Raw genomic sequence first — 26,281 nt, 5'->3', positions numbered from 1 at the left:
TTTACGTTCAACTGGTGGCATAATAGATGTTACAATGTGCTGCCATCTGGTGGAGAGACTGAGTATTGTATGTATGTATACAGTATTTAGGTATATGTATGTATGTACGTATGTATATTGCATATTATTATTACATATTAGTATTTTAAGTAGTTAAATCTAATGCACTGATAAATAAAAATAAACAAATAATGTATACATAGGCCTATATACAATCATAAAAAAATATTTACAATAACCTCGAAATGGCATGCAAATAGAAGAATGCTCTATCTACCCTAATGTTCTTTATCCCAATAGTTGCTAAGTTCAAAACGTGTTACTGGCCATAGTAGCAAAGGGAAGTTGTGCTTTTGATAGTAAAAAAAAAAACAACAACTTTATTGCCATTATTATTTAATCACATTACACAAACAAAACTAAAAAAAAAACTAAACTTGCCAAAATGCTATATTGAAGTCCAGTTGCCATTTACTTTATTCATAAGTTACCACAACCAAATGTAAAGACACACACAATATAGCTTAAAAACATTTTAATTAAATAACTTTTTTTTTTTTTTTTACATTTTCCATTTGTTCTCATTGTTTTAGTTTCTATTGCATTTGATTAGCCATAATGTCCACAGCAAAGCAATTAATTTAATCAAATTTTTCACATAAAGTGCTCTTTCAAAAAATAAAACAAAAGAACATTTACTCATTCAAAACAGTGCCCCCAGTTCACTTACTGGGACACTGGAATAATAAACATACTGTACATGTGCAAGGACCCATTCTACGCAGCAGCAAATGACCAAATGACCTGCTTATAAACAGAAGACTAGAAGGGGAAATTTTAGCCATTTTGAAAACTGTAATAGACTCCTTTAAAGCTGCAATATGTAACTTTTTCGTTGAGGGTCGTCACCTGCTTATTTTTATGGCTATGCCACTGCTCTGCCTGGAATGCTCCACAGTATAACATTAAACAGCTCTACCTTACATTTAATTTATCGCTCAAAAATACCTTGAAAAACAGGCATTCTTACTGTGAGCAATGTTGCCTCACGACAGATCTGACCTGCAACTTGGCCTGGTTTGTTCTACTTGGTGATAGAAAGGTTTAATGCCATACTGTGAAACATTCCAGTCAAAGCAATAACATCATCATGGAGAAAAAGCATTTGATGGGCCCTCCACCAGAAATGTTACACAAAGCACCTTTATATTGCAGGCTAACATGTTCACATAGATTGGGAGACATACAAGAACATATTAGGATCAGTCTTACATTCATTCAACATTGGCAAAAGGTCTAATGCACAATTTCATCACATGGGCAACTCACTTCTTATGTCTCAGTCTATTAGAGAACACAGCCTTTAAGGGGTCAATAAACTGATAACACTGAACCTTAAATGTCACTGTCCATGCTTTGTCTTTTGGAGAGATTAAAGAAGCGTGGAGCACATATATTCTCCTAATATATAATTGGAGGTGCAAAGATTCAGTGTCTACCAGTCCCTGTATGTTTAACAAGTACCATAAGGCATTTTGTGCTTCTCTGTCAGACCAGAGATTAGAGTGCCTCAAGTGGAGATAGGGGACATTTAGACAAAACCCTGTTATTATGTGTGATTTTTTTATGTCCCTTTTGTTATAGTGCATTCTCTTTATTACTACAGACCACACAGGTCAATCCACAGATTTATCAAAACATAAATTTTAAAAAATCAAGTGTTTATAGTCTTTCATTCAACGTAACATCTTGCAAAGAATAATTTGTGGTTATATTTTAAACTGAATACGTTTCTATGCCATTCGATTCCATTATCCAAAGGTCCATCCATGGGTCTGTGTTCTTTTCTGCTTTCTGCTCAGCATGCAGTGCTCACTGACAGTCAAACACAACTTCTGTTTAGGCTCAAAACATCAAATTACTATTGGTGAAGGCACATAATGCTTCTTGATCAATCCCCAGTGGTTACAGGAGACTTATGTCCTACTGTTTTGAGTGACAGGCACTTGAACGCCTTTCTGTCCCGTTGCTATGGACACAAGGATAAGTATATTAGTTTTATACACATATAAACAAAGACAGGTAATTCAGTGGTTTCATTAAAGTGGAAAAGACATCATATAAAACCAAACACAAAACACATACCCAGTCTGTACTTCTCTTTAGCCTCTGCTCTTTCTTTTGCATCAAAGTACCAGACTGTAATGGCATATCTGCAAGGGGAAAAAAATACAAGTTATGATTACTAAGAATAAGTGTAATAATATAATATAGTTGTATATTTGTATTTTGTCAAGTAATATAAAGCGAATGGATAAGAGACGTCATGTATATATTTTTCTTAATTAAGAAAAATTAGATTCACTTTAAAGAGAACCACACAGCAGTTTTTGGAGACTCCATTTTTGAATTATTTTTAGGGACTACAAACACTGACTAATTTTATATGTGCATTTGTTTAGTTTAATAATAATAATAATAATAATAATTATTATTATTATTATTATTTCAATACTTCTGTTTCTGCCCTTGCATTGCTTCTTTTTGTTTGTTTGTTTGTTTATTTGTAGTATTTCATAATTTTTATAATACAATAATAATACAATTGTACATTTGTCATCTAGGATTATTCATTCTTGGAAGTGATGTTGGGTTTGACATATGATTGATGTAAAGCTAAGTCTTGCTGGCCAGATGTACTTGTACATTTTTACACATTTATTTGCAGGGAAAAAAATTAGATTAATAACATAGCGTGATATAGAGTGTAGCAGCAAATGACAGCAGAGGGTTAACTCTAACTACAGTCTGCCTTTTCTCCTGTGGGGCTGTGGTGTTTATTCCTGTCTCTCATGTCGGAGTCTCTCCAACACGGGACATGCAATCGAACCTTCCCTTCCACCTAACCCATCAGGAAACGCATACTTCCTGTCTTCAACCCCACCTCTCCCCCCCAGCAGTTTCACAGACACCAGCATAATGCATCGTACTGTACTTTTCATGTGGTATTGCTGGGTTTCTGATGACCTCACAGCATTTTATAGGCCAACATTAATTAATACAGGCAGGGGCAGTTAAAATGAATATTGTCAAAATGTTGAATTATGTTGTAATACAGTGAGTTCTTGGGTTTAGTCAATAATTGAAAATACCAAGTTCAACATTTGTGACTTTACCTTTTGTAAATTTCATGGTAAATTACAATATAATTAATAGGGAAATCTGAAAACTACCAATATCTTCCCCATAATGCCTCATAATCCAATCAAACAGGCACAAGAGTTTTACATCTAGAAGAGCATCTGATCTAAACCCAGACAAATCAATATGGTGGTAAATAGAAATAACCAAAAGGAAAGAAGAGCTATTGCTATTACAGACCGAGTGGCGAAGGCGGGTTTAACTTCATGTGGGTTTCTGCGGTCAGACCAGAAGATCAACAAACGGTCAAACACAGGTTCAATATTAGCGACAACGTTTTTGCCATCAGGAAAAATCTGAAGCATTCCTCCATGTTTCTATGATACAAAAGGAACATACAACATACAATTTTATTCATTCTCAATATTAATCAAAAGGGAACTATCCTGATTAACATACCGTGACATCCCAGTTCTTGTTAAGATAGTAGATACATGTAATGCACCGTCCGTCACGATTTGGGTTATCAACATGGCGGACATAACCCGCACCGTTTCCTGGGTAACAAGCCACCATTGCCTGAAATCAAAAATGGAAAAAAAAAAGTTATTAGTGTTAATAGCCCATAGCCCATGCAATAAGACCAAATATGTCATATCTTGCAATATGTTTGAGAGGCGACAAAAATAGCGATGTCAGAGCTGAATTGTTTGCCACTAAATCATTATGTGGAACACGTGTCCATCTTAAAAACAATGGTGTGACTTTGGTATTTCCCCTGCCTGACGCTAATGTGTGAGGCTGGAGGGAGGGTGCTCTTTATGTGGCCAACGCGACCTGAGACCTGCGTGCAAACTCTACAGCGGGTGTACATTCCACAGCAGGGCCACTGCAGCACCGCTTGACTTTAATGTACCAAAACTTCACTAAGGTCAAGGAGGCTCCAAGTTTAGTCCTTTGTTTTAAGTTCTTTGAGAAGGCAGCTACACTGTTTTCAACAAGACAGGAAGACATTTTGCCAGAAAAATGCCAGAAAATGCAACGTGATAATTGGCTGCCAGTTCCTGAAAAAAAAAATACTACCATGGTTTAAAGTGTGTTTTGTTCCTGTTATAGTCAGTGAATGACCTTCGCTCCACGATATTATCAGTCATAATAGATCTGCAGTTGTACTATTGATTTAACATGCCTGACGCTATCATTGTAACTGTAGTAGACTGACACAAACTATAAGGAAATTCTGGAGTCAAGAAAGGATCCATTTTCTCTAGCACTGTTTGTATCAAGAGCAGAGAACAGCATCATGACCAGCTCATCTTATTAACCTTCAGGGCCCCTCTTACAAAGGCATTTTAGTGGGACTAAAAAAAGGTTGAGTCAGTTGTGTTTCTAAGTCAAGTAATGATTTAAAAAGATGTGTGGTAACAAAAAAGAAAGCACAAAAGCCCATTTCATTTGTATAAAACAAATCAACTTTACTGAGACTTTCATGCAAAAATGTTGTTTGAGAGGAGAAATCTAAAACAGTTGTCACAGTTTTATAGAAGAGTAGCATGGCTAGCATGGCTCTGGGTTAACCTGTGCATAATGGTATTGCTCAGGTGTGGGGCATTTGGGGACATCCTGCATACAGGCCGATGCCAACTCAACATCTTAAAATCGCTCACAATGCAGAAAGACTCAGAATGACAACAAAATGCAAAATTATTATCACTTTCTTGCTTCACTAAGAAAGTTACAAGTCCTTTTGTTTGTTTGCGCTGCTTCAGTTGCCTCCAACACAAAAGACAGTTTTGTACCATACTATTTTTTTTAAACAAAGCAAGTCAGAGGATCAATAGACAACTTGAGAATTGAACAATGTTATACACATCCCACATTTAAGATAACAGTCTTTAACTGCTGATTAACATCCGAAATGACTTTGTCCTAAGGTACCATGGCCAGTAATGTGTCTTAATGAGCAGACAGATTTGATAGAAGGTACTAGGATATGTGGTCCCTAATATGGACATTTCACTTCAGAAGATGATTATGAGAAGAAAGTAAATATATTACAAATGCATGTTCAGACAAAATTGTTGTGTCCAAATATTACAAAGAGGACAAGCCGAATGTGCCCAAATTCCAAGCAAACTTACCACAAGCTACATTTATACATTGTATTGTGAAATGTTAACTGTATGATTGGAAAAAGAGGCCACATTAGGAAAGCAGAGGGAGACAAGACAACAGATTAATGATTCACTATGCTGATACTGAGACAGATATCTGTCTGTAGCACATGCATTAAAGTCAATACTCTACATTTTAACTGCAACAAACTCAACATAAACTGCACTGCTAAAATAACTTAAAGTAACCGGCATTACTAAAGGACCTTTTCAGGCCAGCCTCACAAGCTTTCTTCAGTACTTTCAGTGGGTAGCATGCGCCTGAAGAAAGTAAACATAAACATGTGGATACAAAGCCTGCGTGTGTTTGCATGGCTGAGGAAGGTGAAGATAAAGTTCTCATCAAAGGCAAAAATTTTGTGATGGTAAGACAGATACTTGGTAACAGTGGTATGTGGCCAGACCCAGGCAAACATAGACAGGCTTAAACGTGGGAAAACAAGGCCACTATGAGGACAACCTGCAGTACTGCTTATTCAGCTCTCTTGTACTTCTAATAGCAGCTCTTTCTGACATCTGTGACAAACTGTTGCGTGAACCTGTATTTTATGCAATACATTCATCTGTAATTGAAATCTCAGGGCAACCCCACAAAATGATCTTTAAAATGACAGTATCACATATAACATTTCTTAAAATTGAAGTTGTTCTCCTCACCTTGGTGCGGCCATTGATGACACAGTCGCCAAGCTGCCCAGTGGCAGCACTGTACATGATGGCCTCATCAATACGAGCCATCAGTGTGGCGATGTTTTCACAGCCTGGCTCACAGCCCTCGACCCAGGCTATCTGGTCCCCTCGGATGCTCCTAGATGGGATTCCCTTTTGGCTTACTAGTTGGCCTCCTCGAAATTTCCCACTCTGGTCTAACACCTCTACCTCCTCAAATATTCTATCACCAAGGTGTGGGCCTAAGAAGTGGTCCTTAACACAGATTCCATAGTACCTCATGCAGGGAACAATTAACTGCTGGGCCAAGCGTTCAGCTGACCAGACAGAAGCTGCAGGGGAAGAAGGGGCAGGGATACTGCTGATGTGAACTATGGGCTGATCTGAAGAGACACTCTGTTCATTTTGCTGGTTATTGTGAAGAATGAAGGGCATAGCACAGTGTACAGACTTATGAGCAGCATTTCCATCTAACAACCTTCTCCTCTTAATGTCCCCTGAGTCTCCTAAAGAATATACTAGGTCCACCGTGCTACCTAACCCTCCAGAACCAACAGGTCCATTAAGACTTTCTGGACCCACTTCTCTTTTCTCTCCACCCCTGCTGCGCTTCTGTTGTAGTTGTCTGCTTCTAATATCACTATTAATCCTTCGGATGAAATGGCTGTTTTCTTGACCTGTCCTTTCCCCACTCTCTTCAAAGCAGACCCTGCTGCCCAGGGGGTACACAGAGTCGGTGGACGTCCCATGGCACTGAGCTGGATAACAGTTTGGAGTTTGAGCCTTAACGCCTGCGTGGCTGCCCTCCACTGTGGCAGATGGAGAAATCACACCGCCGTTGTAAAGTGGTACCCCAGTTTTTACCCGCTTTGTTGGGGTTGTGATTCCAGGAGACTCGGTCTGAGAGGCGAGACCCACGAGTAGCTCAGCAGCTGTGGGGCTCCCAGCGGGTGCTGCGCAAAATCCGTTCAGTCCCATATCCGCCCGGTACGTGTGGTAAATGCCTAATTGGCCAGAGGTAACTTGCTGTCCGGTTCTGTCTTGTGCGGGTGGCAAAGTGACTGATCCGCGACAAGAGCTTGGGCTTAAAAGGTCCGTATGTCCCAAGCTCTCCATTTCATCTCGTCATCGGCTGGATGCGCACGTAGCCCACGTCCTCCCTTCATTTTCTAGAGCAACTGCTTTCACTGAAAGAAAGCTCTGGTATAAAAACTATAAGTTTCATGACCACGTTTTGCGTTCTTGTAGCGTTTTCTCCACTTATTTGCACCATTTGCATAGCATAAGCAATGGCATTTTAATTAGGAACCTAAGGGGAAAAAGTACAGTCAGAATATAGGCTACTTTAGGCACGGGATTTGCTAAGATTTAGCACAGCTGATTTTATGTATACACACAATCAAGAAAAGCAGTAGGCTAATACAGTTGTTATAAACCTGAAGAAGACTATATGCAGCTATAGGAATGAAACTTACGTAGACTGTTGTGATTAGCACAGCACTATCATTTTTCACAATACAGTTTAGGTTTTGTGTCACATTGTAAGGACACATACACACAAGGAATTTAATTCCAGGTCATTCCAGCTATAAGATAATTTCTCTAAATCCTGAGGAGTGTTATGTTAAATACAGTTAAATGTGTTTGAGGGCATAAACAAAAAACTACTAAGTGCTGCCCAGTTGACTGTAAAACAGTTCTTACCTACTCCAGCCAACAGCAATGCAAATCCTCCGTGAGCGTACGTGACAGGCTGCGAGTAGGCTACACGCTATTTCCGGGATACTTCTGCACGCGTGCCTTACTCATCCAATGAAAGTAAATGGAAGTAATAAATAGACGATCGCAGATATTAACGGCGACAAAAGCAAAGCAATCCAACTGTGGGGGCACATGAGGATCTCATATACACTGCGCAGTTATTTCAGATGGGGGTAGGTTGCCTCACTTGCTCTCCATCCTCCTCCTCAACCGCGCCTCCGACACCCCCTCCAGTTACCGGCTGCTTGATCGCACCAAAGGGCGCCCACCCTCCGGCCACGTGACCACCACCACCGCCCAGTCATGAGCTCAGCAAACGACTTTAGGATTAGTAGCCTACATACCCTACAGTGATTCTATAGGCATATAACATTTAGTCGGATAGGCAGTGTCTTGTAAATGCCCATAGCCTCCAGAATTTACTCACCAAGCTGCAGAGGCTACACTAGCACTGAGTAATGATTGGCTGGAGGGTTTAGGTAGTGAATCAGAGACTTTTAGGTTTAAAACTGGATTGGAACAGGCAACCCAGTTCCTAGTAGCCTATTCATGCCTGTGTGATAAATGTTTGAATTTGCCAGTTTTGTTACATCACAGGTAACTGCACAATCCTGGAGTTTTAAAATTTAGCATGAAATATTTAGTTAAATAAATAAATTAAATTAAATATATCCCTAGTTAGGTGGGCTTTTTACCCTAAATACAGTAAGAAGGCTTAAACCTTCTAAAGACAAATTGAGATTAAAGTAACTTTACGTGGTTAAAGTTACCCTACACAAGTGAATTTGGGCAAATTGTCTTATAGGCCTAATGTACATCTGCTTCACAACATGGAAGCCGCGCTGTAGTGGAAGAGTTACTTAATAAAAACTAAACTTGACTACCTGTATTTAAAAATGCACGTTTCTATAAGAGTTGTGCTGTCTCTAGCTTTTTGTTTGCTCAAGCTATGAAATGAATGTGCTAAAATAAACCCCTCCGCTATTTTAGGCAGGTCTCAAAGTAAAAGAAATAAGCTATTTTAACTTTTCAGTTAAAAAATATCGGCCTAGTGTAGCAGAGTAAAAACAAATAGGCCCTCTCAAATGCTGCTCTCAAATGCAGTGAAGTAAAAGTATTCATTTAAAAATTTAAAAAGTAAAGAAGCCTACAGATACCTAAAAATTGTTGGCCTACGGTACTTTTACTTTTGTACTTGGCGCACTGAAGACGCGATGACACGTTACCATAGTCTTTGTAGGTTACTGATTTCTGCACCAGATTAATAGAAAGAAACCCATATTGCAATGGCTCCATCGTGTGGTTGAATTAATGTCATTGCATGTTCCTTTGGGTTTCTTATTTTACGTGTTTTCCAAAACACTTCCAGACACTTCGAATAATGTCGTGTGTGAGCGTGTGTTGATTGTCAGATGAGCCGATGGCGCAGATTGGCAGGCTCTATCCCCAGAGCAACTGATCTTTTATTGTTATTATTATTATTATTATTATTATTACTATTACTATTATTATTATTATTATTATTATTATTATTATTATTATTATTATTATTATTATTATTATTATTATTATTATTATTATTATTATTATTATCTGGTCCTGTCGCTTGAGGGCGCTGTTGGATTTGTTAAAGAAACACACTTTTCCGGGTTGTCGTTGACGCAGAATGTCAAAGTTCACAGGGTAGACAGAGGTCGTGTTATGCTTGTAGCCTAAAACTTGTATTAGCGGCATCACAGTAATGTAATGGCTCTTTTAGGTTTCTTCATGAGGAGGCAGTTGCCACAGGCTCTGTCACACTTTGTCCGCGCTGTAAGGCTACCTCGGGCCCCGGCCACAGTCTCCGCCTCGTTGCGAAGGCTCCACGGCCCGGTCCGGCTGCGACAGGGCGAGAAGGGACCGTGGAACCGGAGCCGCACTCCCGACCAGCACTATCAGCTCACCGACCTCGACAAAGCAGATGCGCTGGTATGTGGACTGGATAGTACCGGGGTACGATGTAGACAGTACGTTAGTACCCATTATTCGGCTCTAACAAATCTCAATACTTTTCTCTTGCAGATGTTAAGGAAGTCACACGAGACAGGTAAATAAATCTGACCTATGTGCAGGCATCACAACGTTCCTCATATACAGTTGTGGGCAACTAAAATAAATTCAAGTCCAAATGCAGATTTTTGGTTATAGTACAACAAGTTATTGGTTGTAGTCACTAGTAGAAATGATCAGATTTTCCTTTGAGATATTTCTTATTATTTATTAAATAAAAAATAAACGGTTGTTGCTGAGGTATGACATTCTAGACATTCCAGAATCGGTAGGGAAAGCAATACATAGGTCCCAACTGATGCCGCATAATTTGTGTCCAGTGTGTTGTGATTAATTATTGCCACAGTGATTTAGCATTAAGGCTGCACTATGTAACTTTTCGGGTTTAGTGTCTGCCATCTGTAGGTTTCCATGGAGATGTTTTTTGCATAAATGTGTATCTTACATTTATGCTATTACAGATGTTTTTATAGCTCAAAAATCTTTGACCATATATGAACATGTTAGGCAAAGCAATTACTTCTCCATAGAGACCTAGATTTCAAGTCAGTATTAATGTTCGCTCATTAGTCTGAATAAAGTGGTGCAAACACATTTGCCTGTAATACAATTAAGCAACTTATTATAACTAGTTGACTATTAAAAATATTTGCAGTTAAGGCTGTGCAATTAATTGAATTTTGATCACAATTTCAATTAGTGTGTTAAGTGATCTCCAAACTCATATAATCCAGTTAAAATGATTTAGGTTGCACTCACACTGAGCCCAAGCACGGATTGCCCCTAAAGTGCCGAACATTTGTCCAGTGTGAGCGCAATTCATCCATGCCCGGGCACAGCACGGTTGGGACTTTGGCCCAGTTGGAGGAGGTAGGCATGGTTGCTCATGTACGCGCGCACACACAACTTTACTATAAGTTCCCTGTAACATGCGCTGATGTTACTCATATGATAAAAATAGTGAATGAAGTCCACTCTAAAACACACAGTTAATCCATGCTTACCTTTAATAAGGACTGTGACAGAGAGAAAAGTTTTGCAGCGTTGTCTGTGGCTGTCCTCAATCCTTGGCTCTTGTCCTCGTCTCCGGCTAGTCTCACTCCTCCATACTGTTATTATTTCCATAAACTCACGGAGGAGTGTGTATCGCAGCAGGGCTCCTATCTGCCTCACTGTTTAATAGATATTTCTGCCACTGGACTTATTTTCTCCACTAAAGCATTAACTCTACTGTGCATCATGTAAATAAACAGCACCGTGTGATGACACCATTGGCCGTGGCCCTGTTCAGTTGTGCAGGTGTGAGTGTGGAAAATTGAACCCTACGCAATCGTGCTTGAGCACAGCACGGTTTTTAAGTCCTAGTGTGAGTGTGCCCTAAAGCTTAACAATGTTTATTTTGGGATAGTTTTTATATAATATATATATATATATATATATATATATATATATATATATATATATATATATATATATTTTTTTTTGTGTAGAGATTGTACATGTGGACATATAGTTTATTTTGGATATATTTATGTTTTGCTATGCCTTGTTTCATGTTCAAAGTATATTTTATTCATTTTATGTTTTATACATTGCAAAACTGCTCTAAGGTACATATTTGTAACCTATATTTATTTTCAGTTTGAAAGTTTTCAAAGTCAAATTTTGAAAGTCAGTTTTTGCTTAAATGATCAATAACAAAGTATGTTGGGGGTTTGAGAGAGAAATGCTGAATACATGCATCGCATAATTTAAAAATTATCATTTGAATAATTGTGATTTCAAATATTGACCAAGATAATCATGATAATTATTTTTTCCATAATCGAGCAGCCCTTTTGCAGTCATTTTAATCGTTGTCTGAACTGGACAGAGTCTATGAATATATGAAATAACCTTTTACATGATAGACAATAGCATTAGTACATCAATATATCCATAAAGAATGTTAAAAATTCAGCTTTTCATCAATAATACACTTTATTTGTATTTATGTTTCCTCTATTTAGAAGCTGTCAGTCACCATATTTCAACCTTTATTTGGTTGATAATGTATTTAAAAGGTCTCAGTGTATAATAGAAATGATCGTATGGCTGGCTGACTAACTGAAAAATTAATTGCTGACAGGTCAGCTAATAAAATATTCGTTGGTTGCAGCCCTGTCATGCTGGCACACGAATAATCTAAGTAAAACATCAATGATGGAATAATGCTTTATAAACATTGTTATTTTACAGGATTTCTCTCGTGGTTTCGCAACGGGCTTTTGGCTACTGGAATTGGAGTCATAGCTTTTGTCCAAAGTGAAGTAGGACGAGAGGCTGGATATGGTAAGCACCATTCAATTCTTTTTAATAACAACACATCATAACCTTAGACAGAGTTTGTAGTAGCAATGTTAAATGTGTTGTTATAGTGTAGTATCAAATATGTTGTTACATTGTAGTGTTAAATGTGTTGTTACACTGTAGTGTTAAATGTGGTGTTACACTGTAGTGTTGTCATTATTTTCTCCTAACATGTCCATGTGTCTCTCAGCCTTCTTCATCCTCGGAGGCGTGTGCGTGTCTTTTGGCGGCGCCTCGTATCTTGGCAGCTTGTTTGCCTTGCGGAGGATGATGCTCCTGTCTGTGCCAGCTCTCCTGCTACAGGGTGCAGTAGTGAGCAGTGTGGCCCTCTTCTGGCTGTGTGCAGTATCGCTGTATATCGGGAGACTGGAGGTGGAAATCATTCACGAGGACGATGAGGAGGAGTGCAGGGAGTGTCGGGAGAGACGGGAGCAGAGGGGTTACCGGGACAACCGCAGTCTAGAGACTGAGGACAGTGACAGCAAAGGGCCGGACAAATAGAGCTGTGCTTTGGATGCAGTGTGCATGACTAATGACTAGAGTATCTTAAAGTATGCACGGGCTGACAATACTGACATCCCAGTAACATCTTTCCAAGTCCAACCCACAAATGGATAAAAAAAACCAAAAAAACACTGCAAACAAAATCACCTTATTGTTCGTCAGGGAAAAAAAATTATAATTTAAAGCAGTTAATAAAATACAGTATTTATTTAAGAAATCAAAATATTTTACTATAGTTCTTGTTTTGGGTGATTTAAAATTAAGCTTTGCTCCAGTCAGCTGTAAAGCTCTGCATCCCATTGAATTCAGTTGCAGTTTACTACTTTTACCACCAATTATAAAGTGTAAATCTGTCAAATCCTTGCACATTCCAGGACCCATGCCCAGACGTAAGATCTCATTAGATGACACCAGTGAGAAAGATGTTTGTGAGATGCCAGTATGTATATCCTGTATGGTTTGTGGTGTGTGTGTGTGTATGTATGTATGCGGGCCGAGTGTGACAAGCCTATTTAAATGGGATTGTTTGGCTCAGAAGGTCAGACAACCTCTTACAAACATATTTTCAAAGCTGCTTAATTTCAGTGAATTCTTTTTAAAGCTTTACCTTCTTTTCTCTCACTGAAAACATGTTTACAGTTTAAGGCACTGTATGCCCACATGCTGGTGAGTGGTCGATGCTTGGCTTATGATTTTCTGTTCAATATTGTATAAATGTGATGACTACTTGAAGTTTTATAGAAAAAGGATGGTAAAATGCTGAAGTCATTTGATCAATATAGGCTCATTAAGGGCTCATGGACATTCATCAGTGAAACATTTTATATTACTTTTGGCAACAACACTTTTTAGTATTTTTATTAGAAAAATATTTCCTGTTTTGGTTTGATTATTCTTCACATTCTAGAATTTGATGCCATAAATTCAGATGGAGGGCAGGGGCATACAGGATACAACTCTGTGGGAGATGAGAAATATCCAAATGATGATCCACAAACCTTATTATTTGCTGGAGATTGGGTCCACAAATGGACCATATTAATTTTATGGCTTAAAGTTCTTGCTGCCAGTAATAACGGATTTGGTGTTGAAAAATGGTCCCACTTTCTAAAGCCTTTGTGAAAAAATTATTTTGTTTAATAATGCAAAAAGAGAACTCATTGAACTTTGTGCCACTTTTTCATGTGGATAATTAAAGAAATATCAACCATGAACCAGGTCAACAAATCTGCAATTGGACTGTTAAATAGCAAATTCCATCACAGAATTCTGACCTGTCTTCCAACTAAATAAATAGGCATTATAGAAGTTGGTGATGTGATGAGTGCAGGACTTTTGTTATGTATATTCACAATTGTTCTGCATTCTTCTTGTATATAATAAAATGAATTCCTGAAAATCTTGTTTTCATTCTAATCTAGTGTCTTTAAGAACCAATGTTTTTCTACACTACGTTTTAGAAAATTTTTCCCCACCAAGATTTTAGTGTATTTGTTAAGATTCTGTAGAATTTATTCCCTTTTAGGTGTATTTTTGGATTGTGCTAAAAGTGTAGGAGCTGTCAAAGTAAGCAGCTCCCTCTAATGCTGCAGGGATTCAAGAGCGGCATGGACTGTCCAGCCGCATGCTGTACATGCATAATTTTTATAATGAGGCCCTGGTCTGGAGCATAAATATGTGGGCTGAGGTGCGTACACTGGTGCTGTGTGTATGTGTGTGCATGAGCAGGGGTGATGGGGGCTGTGTCTGCGATAACTATCTGACTGGCTTAGGCCGAAGGTCTGTGATATCTCACAGTCATCGACACACGGTGTTGCTGTTGAGGCTCACCTCGGACTCACCCGGGCTCCCCCTGTCTCCCTCCTCCACACTTCTGTCTGTTGAGTTTCCAATGCACTTTCTCATGCAGGGTGTGTGGACGGATGGCTGCTGCAGGGTGACCGCTCCTGAGCCTGGAGCCTGTCCTCTCCCTCAGATCTCCTTCTACCCTTTGGCCTCCAGTTGGCTCTGCTCTCAGGACTCCTCCTCACGTTCACTCTCCTCTGCTTGCTGCACAGGTCTGTTTGGCATGCAGCACGCTCTCGAGGCCTGGCGTGTCTAAAGGGCAGGGCGCCCACAGACTGGAGACGCGCCCTTACTGACAAACATCTAGGCGAGAGCTGCACCTCACACAAGCTGAGCACCAGTCACACTGAGCACCAGTCACACACTGAGCACCAGTCACACACACAGCACCAGTCCACACTGAGCACCAGTCACACACACAGCACCAGTCCACACTGTGCACCAGTCACACACAGAGCACCAGTCCACACTGTGCACCAGTCACACACGCAGCACCAGTCCACACTGTGCACCAGTCACACACAGAGCACCAGTCACACATATGGAGCACCAGTCACATACGGAACACCAGTCCAAACTGAGCACCAGTGACACACACGGAGCACCAGTCACACACATTGAGCACCAGTCACACAAAGTACCAGTCCACACTGAGCACCAGTCACACACAGTACCAATCCACACTGAGCACCAGTCACATACATGGAGCACCAGTCTCTCACACACTGAGCACCAGTCGATTCACTCTGGGGCAGGCCAGCCACCAATGGAGTTCTGCGTCTGCCCTGTCCTCACCTCTAGACGGGACCATCACCTTCTGTTTGGAAGCGCGTTCCTCATCTGCTCTCAGGTGTTAAATGCCACGCATACGGATCAAAGATCTTCCTTCAGGAATGCATTACTGTTTTAGGATGGATGGTCCCTCCTTTGGCTCTGAGAACAGTGGAGATTGTTTAGGTGTGAAAAGTGAAAAGAAGACGATAAGAGGGAGTAGGGGAATATATGTGTGTATGTGGAAGTTGTCTGGTGTCTACCTCTATCCTTCACTCTTTTATTCCTACCCATATTTTTACTCTTTCAAATGCATTTACATGTGCTAAGATATTTCCCTTGGGAGCTTGACTCCAATTCAGGGGGTAAGATAAGCCATCAAAGTCAGTGACAGAGAGGGCGCACGGGTTATTCAATGACAGGCGAAGAAGAAGACAGTCAGGAGAGTTGTGTTGACTTGTGTGCTCACTTACACACACGCACACACCAGTGCAGTGTCTATTGAGTGTTCAGGTTGTTGTACCTGTATTTGGTGTAGAGCTCCCTCACTGGAAGGGGAGCACAAAGAGGAAGGCTGAGCTTATTTGGCACCTTGTTCTCAGCACACACTCACTTATACAGTACATACGCTCCTGCACGTACAATGGCATTTTCTCCCCAACAACTGCTCTTGTTTAGTATGCACTTCCTTTGGTCTTGAGGAGGAATGATCCTCACTCTAATGAACTAGGGCCTGCCACTTGAATGTAAAACAGGATTTAACCCGTCTTCAATGTCAGAGCCCCTCCCTGGGGCTCCTTCAGACAACACACACAAACCAATGTACATACGCACACATGCAGCTCATATAGTCCCATGTAAGTGAGACACTCATATGCACACAGCTCTGTCTTTAGTTTGAATCTATTCACAGACAAAGACTTTGGTGGATTCAATACCCTTAAAACTTTTTCATCTTCAAAGCTCGGTATCTACAATGAATATTTGTGTTCTAGACAGTTCTATTAAAATGATATGTTTTATAGTGTAAAATACAACAGCCATCACTGAGAAAAATGTTTGTTATATGCAAACAACTCAATTGTGTAATTGATCCATACAATATAAATAATTTCATTAAGTAAACTATATTCATCACCCAGCACACAACAGAGATGTAAGTAAAGCAAAAATACTCCATGCCTTGTGCTCCTCTACAGGAATATTTTATTGTTATTTTATTTGTATCACTGTTTTCTTTTTACATTTGTCCATTTTATTTGATGACAGTATTCACAATCATTGGAAGATAATGTTAGGTTCACAGTGATGGTTAAGAATTAGCTATTTAATTCAACAGGACACAGCATAGACGCGGGCGCTCATAAACATGTCCCATACACTTCCTCTGTACAGGCGTGTGCACATACGGATCAGGTCAGAACTACTGGTAGTTTCTCTTTCTTTACAAACATTAGACAAACAGGTTTTCAGTTCACACCTTATAATGTCCATACTAAAACCATACTGTCAAAGTGAATATTTTAAAATAGACCTACAGCAGAGTGGGATCAGGTGGGTTTGAAAAACTTTATCAAGTTTTTTCATTCAAAAGTGCCACAGAGTAACTATTCAATGCATTAAAACAATGACATAAATGTTACTGCTAATATTACAGATCATTTTAAATGTTACATTTCTGTAGATATGCATTGTTGCTGTAAAGTGAAAACAATTTCAAATGAAAAGAACACATCTAAATACAATTTAGAACATTTTCTGTCCAAATTTGCATTCATTTCCGGGAGACTGAAATGATGAGAATCCCATAAAATAATTGTCAACAAGGTTTTACTGACCTCTGATGGTCACTACATTATGACTGCATGTTTACTTAGTTTTTTTTTTTTTTTACATAAATGACCACATCTCCTGATATCATCTGTATTAGAAGTGGTCTGATTATTTCTGTTTAAGCAGGGTCATATCCAGTGTGTTAATTTCTGAAGTGCTTTTAGTTCATCATAATAACACATTTTAGTAAGTGCTCAGAGAAACACAGCTTTAAAATTATATCAAACACTGTCTAGGAAAAAAAAAAGAAAAAAAAAATGCCCAAAGAGAATAGCAAAAGGTACTGGGCAAAATTGTGCATCCGTTAAAACAAAGTTTTTCAAACTATCTTGTCAACATTCTGTTTCATTAAGTGAAAAACAATACAAACGTTAAAACATCAACAACAATATGGCTTTCTTACACAAACACATTTGCTCCATTTTACAGAATATACTATAATTCATAGTTAGATAAAAAGAAAAGAAATTAAAACAGTTTTCTGTCAGCATTGCATTTCTTCCCAAAGATTATGGAATGTATGGGACTATGTTATTTATATTGAAGTCCCCCACAATGTGCTTTAGTTATGGCTGGTTAATGACTACATTGTTTTTTGTTTTTTTGTTGCTTATGAATATTTGTTAAAAAAGAAAAAAAAAAAAAAAAAAGGGTTATTTTTTATTTTACTTTTAGTAAACCTTATTGTCAAATTCTTACCTTGATCCCAAGAGATGATTGGTTTAATACTGCAATAATAAAAACATTCAAAGTCTATTTTGTCTTCCTTCCCACAGACAAGTGTCCATTTTAGAGTTAACAGAGTCATTGAAGTGACACATGGTGTGAGTTGAGGGTCTTTATGGTTCTTTTCTATTTACATTATGGCTTCTCTGAGTGGAAGAGACAGAATCAACACTAGTCATTACTGTAGCTGGAGGAGTCTGTGGGACATTCAGTCACAAGTTTTCTCTGAGAGTCACTCACAGCTGGAGTCCCTATGGCAGCCACTTGTCCGTCACTTTCGATTGTGGTTATTCAGCCTATCATCCAATTAGTAAAATCCTTTGAGGTTTAATGTCTGTTTACTGTCCGTGCTGCCTTTTTAAGGTCAGCACGTCTTTGTCTCTTGTATATTCAGTGGTCTCAGTCCTCCTCGGAGCCCGCGGCCCCCCTCAGTCCGTTCATACAGAAGGGCAGTCCAGAGGGGAAGGGGCTGTCGGACGGAGAGAATCCGCTGAAGGGTGGCAGCCCCGCCAGCCTCTGCAGATGGGGGAAGAAGGATGGAGGGGGTCCCTTGTGGTGGTCGGAGCGTAACTGCAGCCCGTCGTGCGCTGTGCTGTGGTGGTGGGACGGGGGCAGTTCAGGAGGGGCATAGCGGATTGTGCTAGGGGCATAAAGACTCTGTGGACCCTGGGGTCCCAGAGCCAGGGGGTGGAAGAGCACCCGCCCTGCCGCCGCTCCACCTGCTGCTAGTCTCTGCAACAAGTCAAAGTCCGGGCCTCCAGCACTACCGCGGCCGATGGACCCTCTATCCTCCCGGGGAGATGACACAGACATAGGGGGGGATAAGGTGGGGGACGGGGGAGTGAACAAACCCTTGGTGGGGGCTTCACTGCTGGACGAGGAGTCTGGGACAGGCGTGGTGGGGCTGTCTCCATTCAGACTGTTGGAGGGGGTGGTGTGTGGGGGTTGAGAGGGGTGTGAGGTGGAGTTCCAGCGAGCGCTCAGAGCCTCATGTTCAGTCTTGATACTGGGGCTACCAGGCAGAGGGGCAGGAGTCACCACGCTCTTGAGCTGCTGGATGACTGCACGGCCGTTGTGCGCCCGCCCCCCGGAGCTGGCCCCTCGTCCTGAACTTTCTCCTGCCCTGCTGTGTTTACTGCCCCCCCTGCCCTCCTCCTTCAGCCTGTCGCTGTCCCATTCCACCTCTTCATCTTCCTCTCCCTCGCTCTCACTGGCCAGATCGGACGAGGCAGACACGCTCTCCTCTGCTTGCCGAGCTTCTTCTAGTCGGCGCCGAGCCTCAGGTGGAGCCCCTTCAGGCTCGGGCCTCAGCAAACGCTTCCTTCGCTCCTCTGACTGCACTGCAGCCACCGGGAACTTCTCCCTGCTTTTACTTTCTGTGTCACTCTTTGTTGTTGGGCCTTTAGCTGGTTGTGCACCTGAGGGAAAGAGATCATTGTGGTTCTCAAACTGTGTAACATATGCTTCTACTGACTTCAAAATCTGCAAGACAACCTAGAATGTCCGCAACTCAACCTAGAATGTCATTAGCAGTCATATACTATTGAAAATTGCTATAATTAGTTTTCAATTTACACATATCTGTTACTCGGTTATCAATTAAATTTAAACATGATTATGATATATAATTAGAACATGCTCACTTCATATCTGAGTAATGACTAATGCTATGAATTCTTTTATGAAAACAGTACATACTGTACTTCAATTCTGTTTTTGCTAGCGTTTTAGCCTGACTTATTTGCCTTTTTGGTAGGTCCTTATTTTCTTCCATTTAGATCTAGGTTAGTATAGACATGAAGGGCTCATTTCAGTTCATTAAAGATCCTACTTGAAAAGCGTAATGTTTTTTGCGATGTTGTGAAAAGTTTTGGAGTGTCAGTGTAATACATCATTATGGGTATTGGCGTTACTTACTTCGGGCCTGTGGGGAGCTGTCAGAGGGAGAGGAGCTAACGCGAAGTCGTTCAGCCCGAACGCTCTCCGGTAGCTGCAGCAAATCAAGGGGCGTGTCAGGCAACTCTGTCCGACTGCAAAATAAAGAAATAGCTTATTTTGGTGAATAAATACAGAGATAAAAGAACTTTGTATATGCCCAAATGAAAACATGCCACTTAAAGCACTTAAAGCTTTCAAATCTAGCTCTGCCGTGAGTTGACTGAATACTTAAATGAAAACAACATATAATCAGTCTTAATAACAGCCTCCAATAGCCAATCTGACTCAGCCTTCGAACCTAAAATGCAAACCCACACTGCCTGTTTTTCTAACAAGAGTGTGATAGACAAACCCCGCCCCCACAGACATAAACAATAAAAGCCACGCGCACCCCTCTCCTCTCAGCAGCCCACCTATACACAGTTAATCCCCCACAAGAAGGAGGCAGTGGGAGAAGTTAATGAGTTCTTGTAATTACAGCGCTAATTAACTAAAACACCATTCAAGCCCAAAATTCTGACATCCATTTGTAGTAATTATATAGCCTTAGTCCAATTAGCGTTGAAATTCAGCCTCTTGCTTTATCCCACTGATGGCCTATTTTGTGTATGTGGGTTTATGCAGGTTTTTTAGAGTTGGGAGTTAAATGTAAGAACAGAATAAAAAAATATGTTAACGTGAGTGGAGTTGGATACTCAAAAACAAACAAACAAACAAACAAATGAAAAAATAAGTATATATATATATATATATATATATATATATATATATATATATATATATATATATATATATATATATATATATATATATATATATATATATCACGTCAAACTAATATTACAAAGAGGCAGAAAATATAATGTAAAAACTAATTTTAGAAGTACTACGGATTCAAAAAGTTACTCAAGGAACTGCATCTTATTATTACCTGTATTCATTCAACAGCAGATGTTCAAAATTAATAAAATAATGCTTTACTGCTCTTTATTGTTCTTTGGCCCATGGCATGTGTTAATTGCACAAGACTCAAATTTGAATGTTTTTGCATAGTTTCTTCTAAGTCCGATGGAGTGAATGTCTTGCTGTAATCCTGCTCCATTTCATCATGTATCCCTTCAAAGGATGTGGGTGCTCAGTATGGGGCCGGCGTATTAAAAGTGCAAGCCGCAGAACAGCCGTCACTTTGATGGAGCCGCACTGACCTGAGAACCACGTTGACCCAGATGACGTTGCGCTCGTGGGGGGCTTTGTGATTGATGGACACCGTGGCAGTGGACTGAATCCACAAGTAACCCCCTCGCCTCTGCAGCCAGCGGTAGTAACCTGTAACCACCTGGCCTTTCCTTAGTACTACGAGGAAACAGGTGAGAGTTCACAATGAGACCAGCAGAGGGCGCCATTTTCAACCTAACGCATGCTATGTAGACTAGACCTGTGATAAAAATGACACTCCAAGTAAAAAAGGAAAGAAAAAAGTTACAACAAAATATTATTAGAGTAGAGCTAACAAAAAATATAGAATATATTAAAGTTGCAGCATTTACTTCTGAAAGGATTTGAACCTGAGCAGATAAATCTATCACTATCATTAAAACTCGTATGTCCACTATTCATATTTAACTATAATTAACTAATAATATTAACTATTTTTACTATTATTAATAATCATTCAACTATTACTATGGCTTAACTGTCTAATATGTATATTTGCTAAAGACTTCTGAATCTACTTACAGTCCTCGTGGCTTTGCCGAAGGTTTTCCAGGTCTTCAACATGGACAAAGTGGTAACACGTATGACCCACAACTTCTGCAGGAGTCAGGTCCATATACTCCGAGATTCTGCACAAAAGAAAAAGAAGGCAACAAAAACACATTTGTTTACTAAACCGAAACAGATGTGTCCATACACACCACCACATGGCCGAGTGCACTGCCAACTGCTCATGAAAATACATGAAAATAAAACGCATGGCTTGTGGCATTTTATAATAACTGATATGAGATACTTGGGATTTTCCTCACATTCACGCTGCAGTTGAAACTTACCTGTTTTCACAATACGTGATCTGTAGGTCCATGTTGACTCGGAAGACAAACATATGACTCTCCATGCGCACTTCGTTGAGCGTGGAGGGGGGGAGGGTGTGTGCCAACGCCACCAAACCCATGGGGCGCCTCACCGACCGCGACGAGCCTGGGACCAAAGATGGACGGCAGCGGATCCGGCCTGTCACGTGGATTACCTGGTCAACACAATGTTCAGTTATCACAGGGAGAAATGTTCAGTTATATCCCAGTATATTTTAATGTGTATGCAAATGATGTATTGAAAATTTGTACTCATTAAAACTAATGATTTCTTGTAATTGTGACTTATGAAGAGTTTTGTGACCAGAGAACAGGCAACAAGTGGACGACAAATGGGACTGCAAGATTAATCACAATGAAACCAAAATCGTAATTTGAATGGACCCACTTAGCAAATGCCTGCAGTTTTCCCCCATAACAACATATCCCTTTTCATTCTGCACAAAAAACACCTATCTCTGTAGTTCAGATCTGTTCGAATGTTGTGAAATGTGATTGTATTAGTTTGTCAGTTGATATTTCAGTGTTTTTTTTTTTTTTTTTTTTTTTTTTTATCAGCTCTTCTTGATGTGTTTAAAATGTCAGCTGTTTTAACTGTGATTTAAACATATCTAACGTAAAAGACGTATATAATCACAATCACAATGCTTGTAGACAATTCGATATTTTTCTTAAATTGTTCAGCCTTAAGTACAAATGAGTTTATATTAGGTCTCTTTGGTAAAGTTACTGGAATTTATAACAACATAATTATGTACTTGTCATTCTTATCACATTTACATAAAGAAAGGAACATGAGGGAGGCAAAAGTGATAATAAAACAAGCATACAGCAAAACACAAATGTCGACTTTAAAGCCAAACAGACTGCTCAGGTTGAACAGCTCTGGGTGCAGTAAAGGGGCTGTTGTGTGCAGCAGTCCAGTGTGAAATAAGGTCATAGTCATAAAACACATCCAAAGCCGGCACCTCAAGAGGGCCGTTAAACACCGGCAGTGAAAACATGGTGACACAAATCTCATCATCACCAACTGTGCAGGGAACAAGCAGGTAAGCGACTGAGGGAAATATGCACAATGACAAATACTGCAGATAAAGTCACTGGGTTGATCTTATATGCAGACCTTGTATCCTGATGACTTCACATGGAGGCCTCTTTTGGTCAGGGTGGACTTCATTCGGATGAAGAAGCCACGGTCGGGTGGGTCATCGGCCGAGTGTGAGTGAGGACTCGATGGAGCTGCTGTGAAGGAAAAAAGATATGTACAAAATATCAAAATGTGTTTTCAGTGGCATTTAGGTGCAAAGTATTTCACCATGGAGGAGGATTATAATGAGTATTGAAGTTTGTGCCCAATACATATGTGACCAATGCCTTTCCCCATTTTAGTATTATTTGAAGAATTTGGTCTACTACTCTGACTAAAACTCCATAAAACTACATGAATTTGCTACAAAATACAACTGCATATACTGTATTTTTTGTATTTATTAGTCCAGAAATAAAATCATAATAGCTCATATAAATATTCCTGGTGGTAAAAAGTATCTAATGAAATCCCTCCCCTTTAAGATAGTAGGATGTTTTTTGCATTATGTACCATTACTACACTGACAAACTCATGCCTTTGTAAAAGTTATACAGTTTTGCACATACCAGGTTCGGGAGTGCCGGCTAAAGAGGAGGTGGAGGCGGAGCTGGAGGCGCTCTCAGGGGCTGTGTGGCAGCCCGCCTCTGCCCGCAGATGAGGCCTGATCCCCAGCCGCTCGGCCATCTCCACGTGGTCCGCCGGGTGGATGTAGTCAAACACACTGCTGCCGGTCAGCTCCACCTGCAGCACAAACACACACAGATGTACACACAGGAAAAATCAATACATGTTATGACAGAAAAATGAAAGCACTGCTCTGGGTTACAACTCAACAAGCACTGTGGAGGTTGTAAGACATTCCCGCAAACACTAACGCACACGCACACATTTAAGTCCAGTCTCGAGGGCCAAGGAGTGACTACGGTATAACACAAATAAAACCAGGGCAGATAAAAATCAATTGTATTTGCTGATTAAAAACAGGTGAACTCCAAGTATCTCCAAAGGTCACATTACTATTCTTGCTGTTCCCTCCCTGCTCTTTTCATTCAGTTACTGTGGCAGTCTATCCCAGCAGACATTAGGGCGAGAGCGCAACACCTCATACAGTTCTATATGATCCCATCATCATAATGCATCATTGTCAAATCTCTAATCATTTAAAGGTAATAATAGTGGCGCTCTTGCATAGCATCCATAAAGGCGGCACAATCAGAGCAGGTGTGATTCCATCTGAAGTGGTATAGATGAGTGCGAGGAGCCCAAACGGGGGAGGGGAGAGCGGCTTCCATTACATCTGTGAATGGCGGCGCGGGACTGTGCATGTGCGTGCCAATACTATTCCATCTGATAAAGCCGTAGTTGCAGCAGCCTCACACCCTTGTCTGTAGGACACAGCCATTTATTACCGGATTAGAGCCATTTACTGCAGGCTTTATGGGAGCTTCAGCAGGCCCTCAAGGACATCACGGCGAGAAGGGGGAAACAGGGAAGGTGGGAGCGGGTGGAGGAATCGGAGACACGGCCGATGAGGGGCACAGATAGAGAAAATCCCACTGACTGAGGGGGGGATAAGTGATGGCAGCAGGTTTCTCTGGCTCTACATGTCCAGTGAATAACTTATGGCCCTTTAATTGGAGCCTGCCCCACTGCAGTCCTGTTATACCGCTGGTCTAAGCTGCTATCATTTTACGTTTAAATATTTTTTTAAATCCATATTTTCTAGAACTATTATTACAAAATTATGTACCTATACATTTCTCTTAATATTTAATACTTTTTAGAAAGTTTATTTGGGCTTTTTGAGTGTGTAAACAGAAAATATAAAAAGAGTGACACAAATAACAATTACACATTATGTGGTATGCAGTCTATGGGTTTGTATATATGATAACACATTACTGGGTTTCAGATGACATCAACAACATTCAAGGCCAGTGCAGTTTAGTAAAGATGGGGGAGGGGACCTGCTATATTCCCACAAATTTTTGTGAAAATATAGCAGGTTCAGTCTTGTCACTATTGCAAATGATCCAGCTTAATATTAGTAAATTTACCTTAAAGATATTTCACATGAGAAGACATGAAATCTATAGAAAACACTTGCAACCCATCTGGTTGTATGACACCACATTCTATTCAATTCCCTGATGAGACAAAATAAAAAGTCATTAAAAGTTCATGACCTTTTATCCAAACCACCACAACAAATTTACTTTTCTTGAACAAAATCATTAAGTTTAATACACTAATGCCTTATTTTTCACCCTGATAATATCTTTAAAATGCCCAGGCCTGGGTGCAAAGACTGGGCTCGGTAATTGCACTAGGTGCCGGCTATCTCTTCAGCATTCCTTTTGATTCTGACATCAAAACTGACTCATTCATTAATGCGCAAAAATGAAGCGTTTGCATTTACACACTGAGAGGCTGGAGTTTTGACAAGCAAATGGTCCGGGTTTGATTTCACTGAATAAATCTTGCTTTGGGCATCTTTTGCTACTTATTACATCAAGAAACACGCTGTTTTTTTATCTTACAGTAGATGAGGGAAAATGCTAGCAGGGTTATGAATAAAGATTTGACTGCAAAGTGCCCTGCCTTATTTCTGAGCTCAAAGTGGACATCAAGAAAGAGCCGCTATCTTGTAGACCACAAAAACACTCAAAGTCAAGTTTATTTCTATTTTTTATGTTGATTATTTTGACAAGGGAACAGATGTCCAAAGAGCAACGTTTTAGAACTCGTAATATTGTCATATCCTAATACCTCTAACTTGGAATTTGACCTTGATCCATCCAATTACCACTACAGAATCATCTCTGCTTTAATGCAATGGCACTTGAACACGTTAATATTACAAGTATGCACTACTAATAGTATCTATGGCTTTCTAAAGTACCTTTCAATTTCATCTTTTTAAAATGTTGGCAATTAATCTAATTGGCTGCAAAATGCTTGGTACTTCTTTCTGTTATTAGAATGACCTTGCCTCATCTCAGTTATTTATACGGTTGTTGCCATGTATTTCTAAATGAGGTTGTTAAATATATTAACATTTGAGAGGTGTAATTTATTAGTTTATGGGATTGAAATAAGTGAAAGTCTCCTACTTGAGATTCTACTACTACATTTTCAACATAACTTTTTTATTTGAAACATGAGCAAAAAGTAAATAAGCTTGTAACCATATTTAATGACAGCTGTATTGTAAAGACATAAATTATAGGTTTTACAGTCAGATTTAGAAATTATTGCTTGTTTTTTGTTTGCTGGCAAGAGAATTCTGTTTTTTGAAACTTAAGTTCTATCCGAACAACATCACTCCATCAAGTGAA

At 39.9% G+C, this 26,281-nt stretch overlaps 3 protein-coding genes across 4 annotated transcripts in view; 1 reads left to right on the top strand and 2 right to left on the bottom strand.

Moving 5' to 3' along the window:
• Nucleotides 1–379: 379 nt before the first annotated feature.
• Nucleotides 380–7,997, bottom strand: egln2 (egl-9 family hypoxia-inducible factor 2). 2 transcript variants are annotated; one of them, XM_020918047.2, is made up of 6 exons: nt 7,689–7,997; nt 5,973–7,293; nt 3,601–3,720; nt 3,382–3,518; nt 2,146–2,213; nt 380–2,029 (listed from the first exon to the last, which is right to left on the bottom strand). In XM_020918047.2, the coding sequence occupies exons 2-6, from the start codon at nt 7,098–7,100 to the stop codon at nt 1,977–1,979; spliced, it is 1,506 nt and encodes a 501-aa protein (XP_020773706.1). In that variant the 5' UTR covers nt 7,101–7,293; nt 7,689–7,997; the 3' UTR covers nt 380–1,976. The 2 variants fall into 2 exon arrangements, with proteins under 2 accessions (XP_020773706.1, XP_055003687.1); XM_055147712.1 differs by having other exon boundaries at nt 7,693–7,997.
• Nucleotides 7,998–9,400: 1,403 nt separating this feature from the next.
• On the top strand, nt 9,401–14,046 carry tmem160 (transmembrane protein 160). The gene is made up of 4 exons (XM_020918060.2): nt 9,401–9,713; nt 9,807–9,831; nt 12,033–12,125; nt 12,334–14,046. Exons 1-4 carry the CDS (start codon nt 9,492–9,494, stop codon nt 12,642–12,644), a joined length of 651 nt encoding a protein of 216 aa, XP_020773719.1. The 5' UTR covers nt 9,401–9,491; the 3' UTR covers nt 12,645–14,046.
• A 3,816-nt stretch (nt 14,047–17,862) lies between these two features.
• npas1 (neuronal PAS domain protein 1) overlaps nt 17,863–26,281 on the bottom strand; it is a 31,914-nt gene continuing 23,495 nt past the window's right edge. Inside the window, exons 7-14 of the mRNA XM_055167032.1 lie at nt 23,510–23,684; nt 22,977–23,092; nt 21,812–22,008; nt 21,498–21,604; nt 20,966–21,113; nt 19,740–19,852; nt 18,743–19,240; nt 17,863–18,685 (exon numbers count right to left, since the gene is read on the bottom strand). Coding sequence (XP_055023007.1) covers nt 18,222–18,685; nt 18,743–19,240; nt 19,740–19,852; nt 20,966–21,113; nt 21,498–21,604; nt 21,812–22,008; nt 22,977–23,092; nt 23,510–23,684 — 1,818 coding nt within the window. The 3' untranslated portion in view covers nt 17,863–18,221. The remainder of the gene's footprint in view (nt 18,686–18,742; nt 19,241–19,739; nt 19,853–20,965; nt 21,114–21,497; nt 21,605–21,811; nt 22,009–22,976; nt 23,093–23,509; nt 23,685–26,281) is intronic.

Source organism: Boleophthalmus pectinirostris, unplaced genomic scaffold (assembly GCF_026225935.1).
Source record: "Boleophthalmus pectinirostris isolate CB_2022bp ecotype Guang Dong unplaced genomic scaffold, ASM2622593v1 HiC_scaffold_9, whole genome shotgun sequence".
Taxonomy (NCBI): Eukaryota; Metazoa; Chordata; class Actinopteri; order Gobiiformes; family Gobiidae; genus Boleophthalmus; species Boleophthalmus pectinirostris.
Note: the sequence above shows the minus strand (reverse complement) of the source record. Positions and strands in the feature narration are given on the sequence as shown.

Excerpts from the sequence above, each read along its gene's own strand:
- egln2 (XM_020918047.2), bottom strand. The coding sequence starts at position 7,100 with ATGGAGAGCTTGGGACATACGGACCTTTTAAGCCCAAGCTCTTGTCGC. Across the intron at positions 3,721-5,972 it reads TCATCAATGGCCGCACCAAG|GCAATGGTGGCTTGTTACCC; the intron begins GTGAGGAGAACA and ends TTTTGATTTCAG. Across the intron at positions 2,214-3,381 it reads AAACCCGCCTTCGCCACTCG|ATATGCCATTACAGTCTGGT; the intron begins GTCTGTAATAGC and ends TTCCCCTTGCAG.
- tmem160 (XM_020918060.2), top strand. The coding sequence starts at position 9,492 with ATGGCTCTTTTAGGTTTCTTCATGAGGAGGCAGTTGCCACAGGCTCTG. Across the intron at positions 9,714-9,806 it reads TCGACAAAGCAGATGCGCTG|ATGTTAAGGAAGTCACACGA; the intron begins GTATGTGGACTG and ends TTTCTCTTGCAG. Across the intron at positions 9,832-12,032 it reads AAGGAAGTCACACGAGACAG|GATTTCTCTCGTGGTTTCGC; the intron begins GTAAATAAATCT and ends GTTATTTTACAG.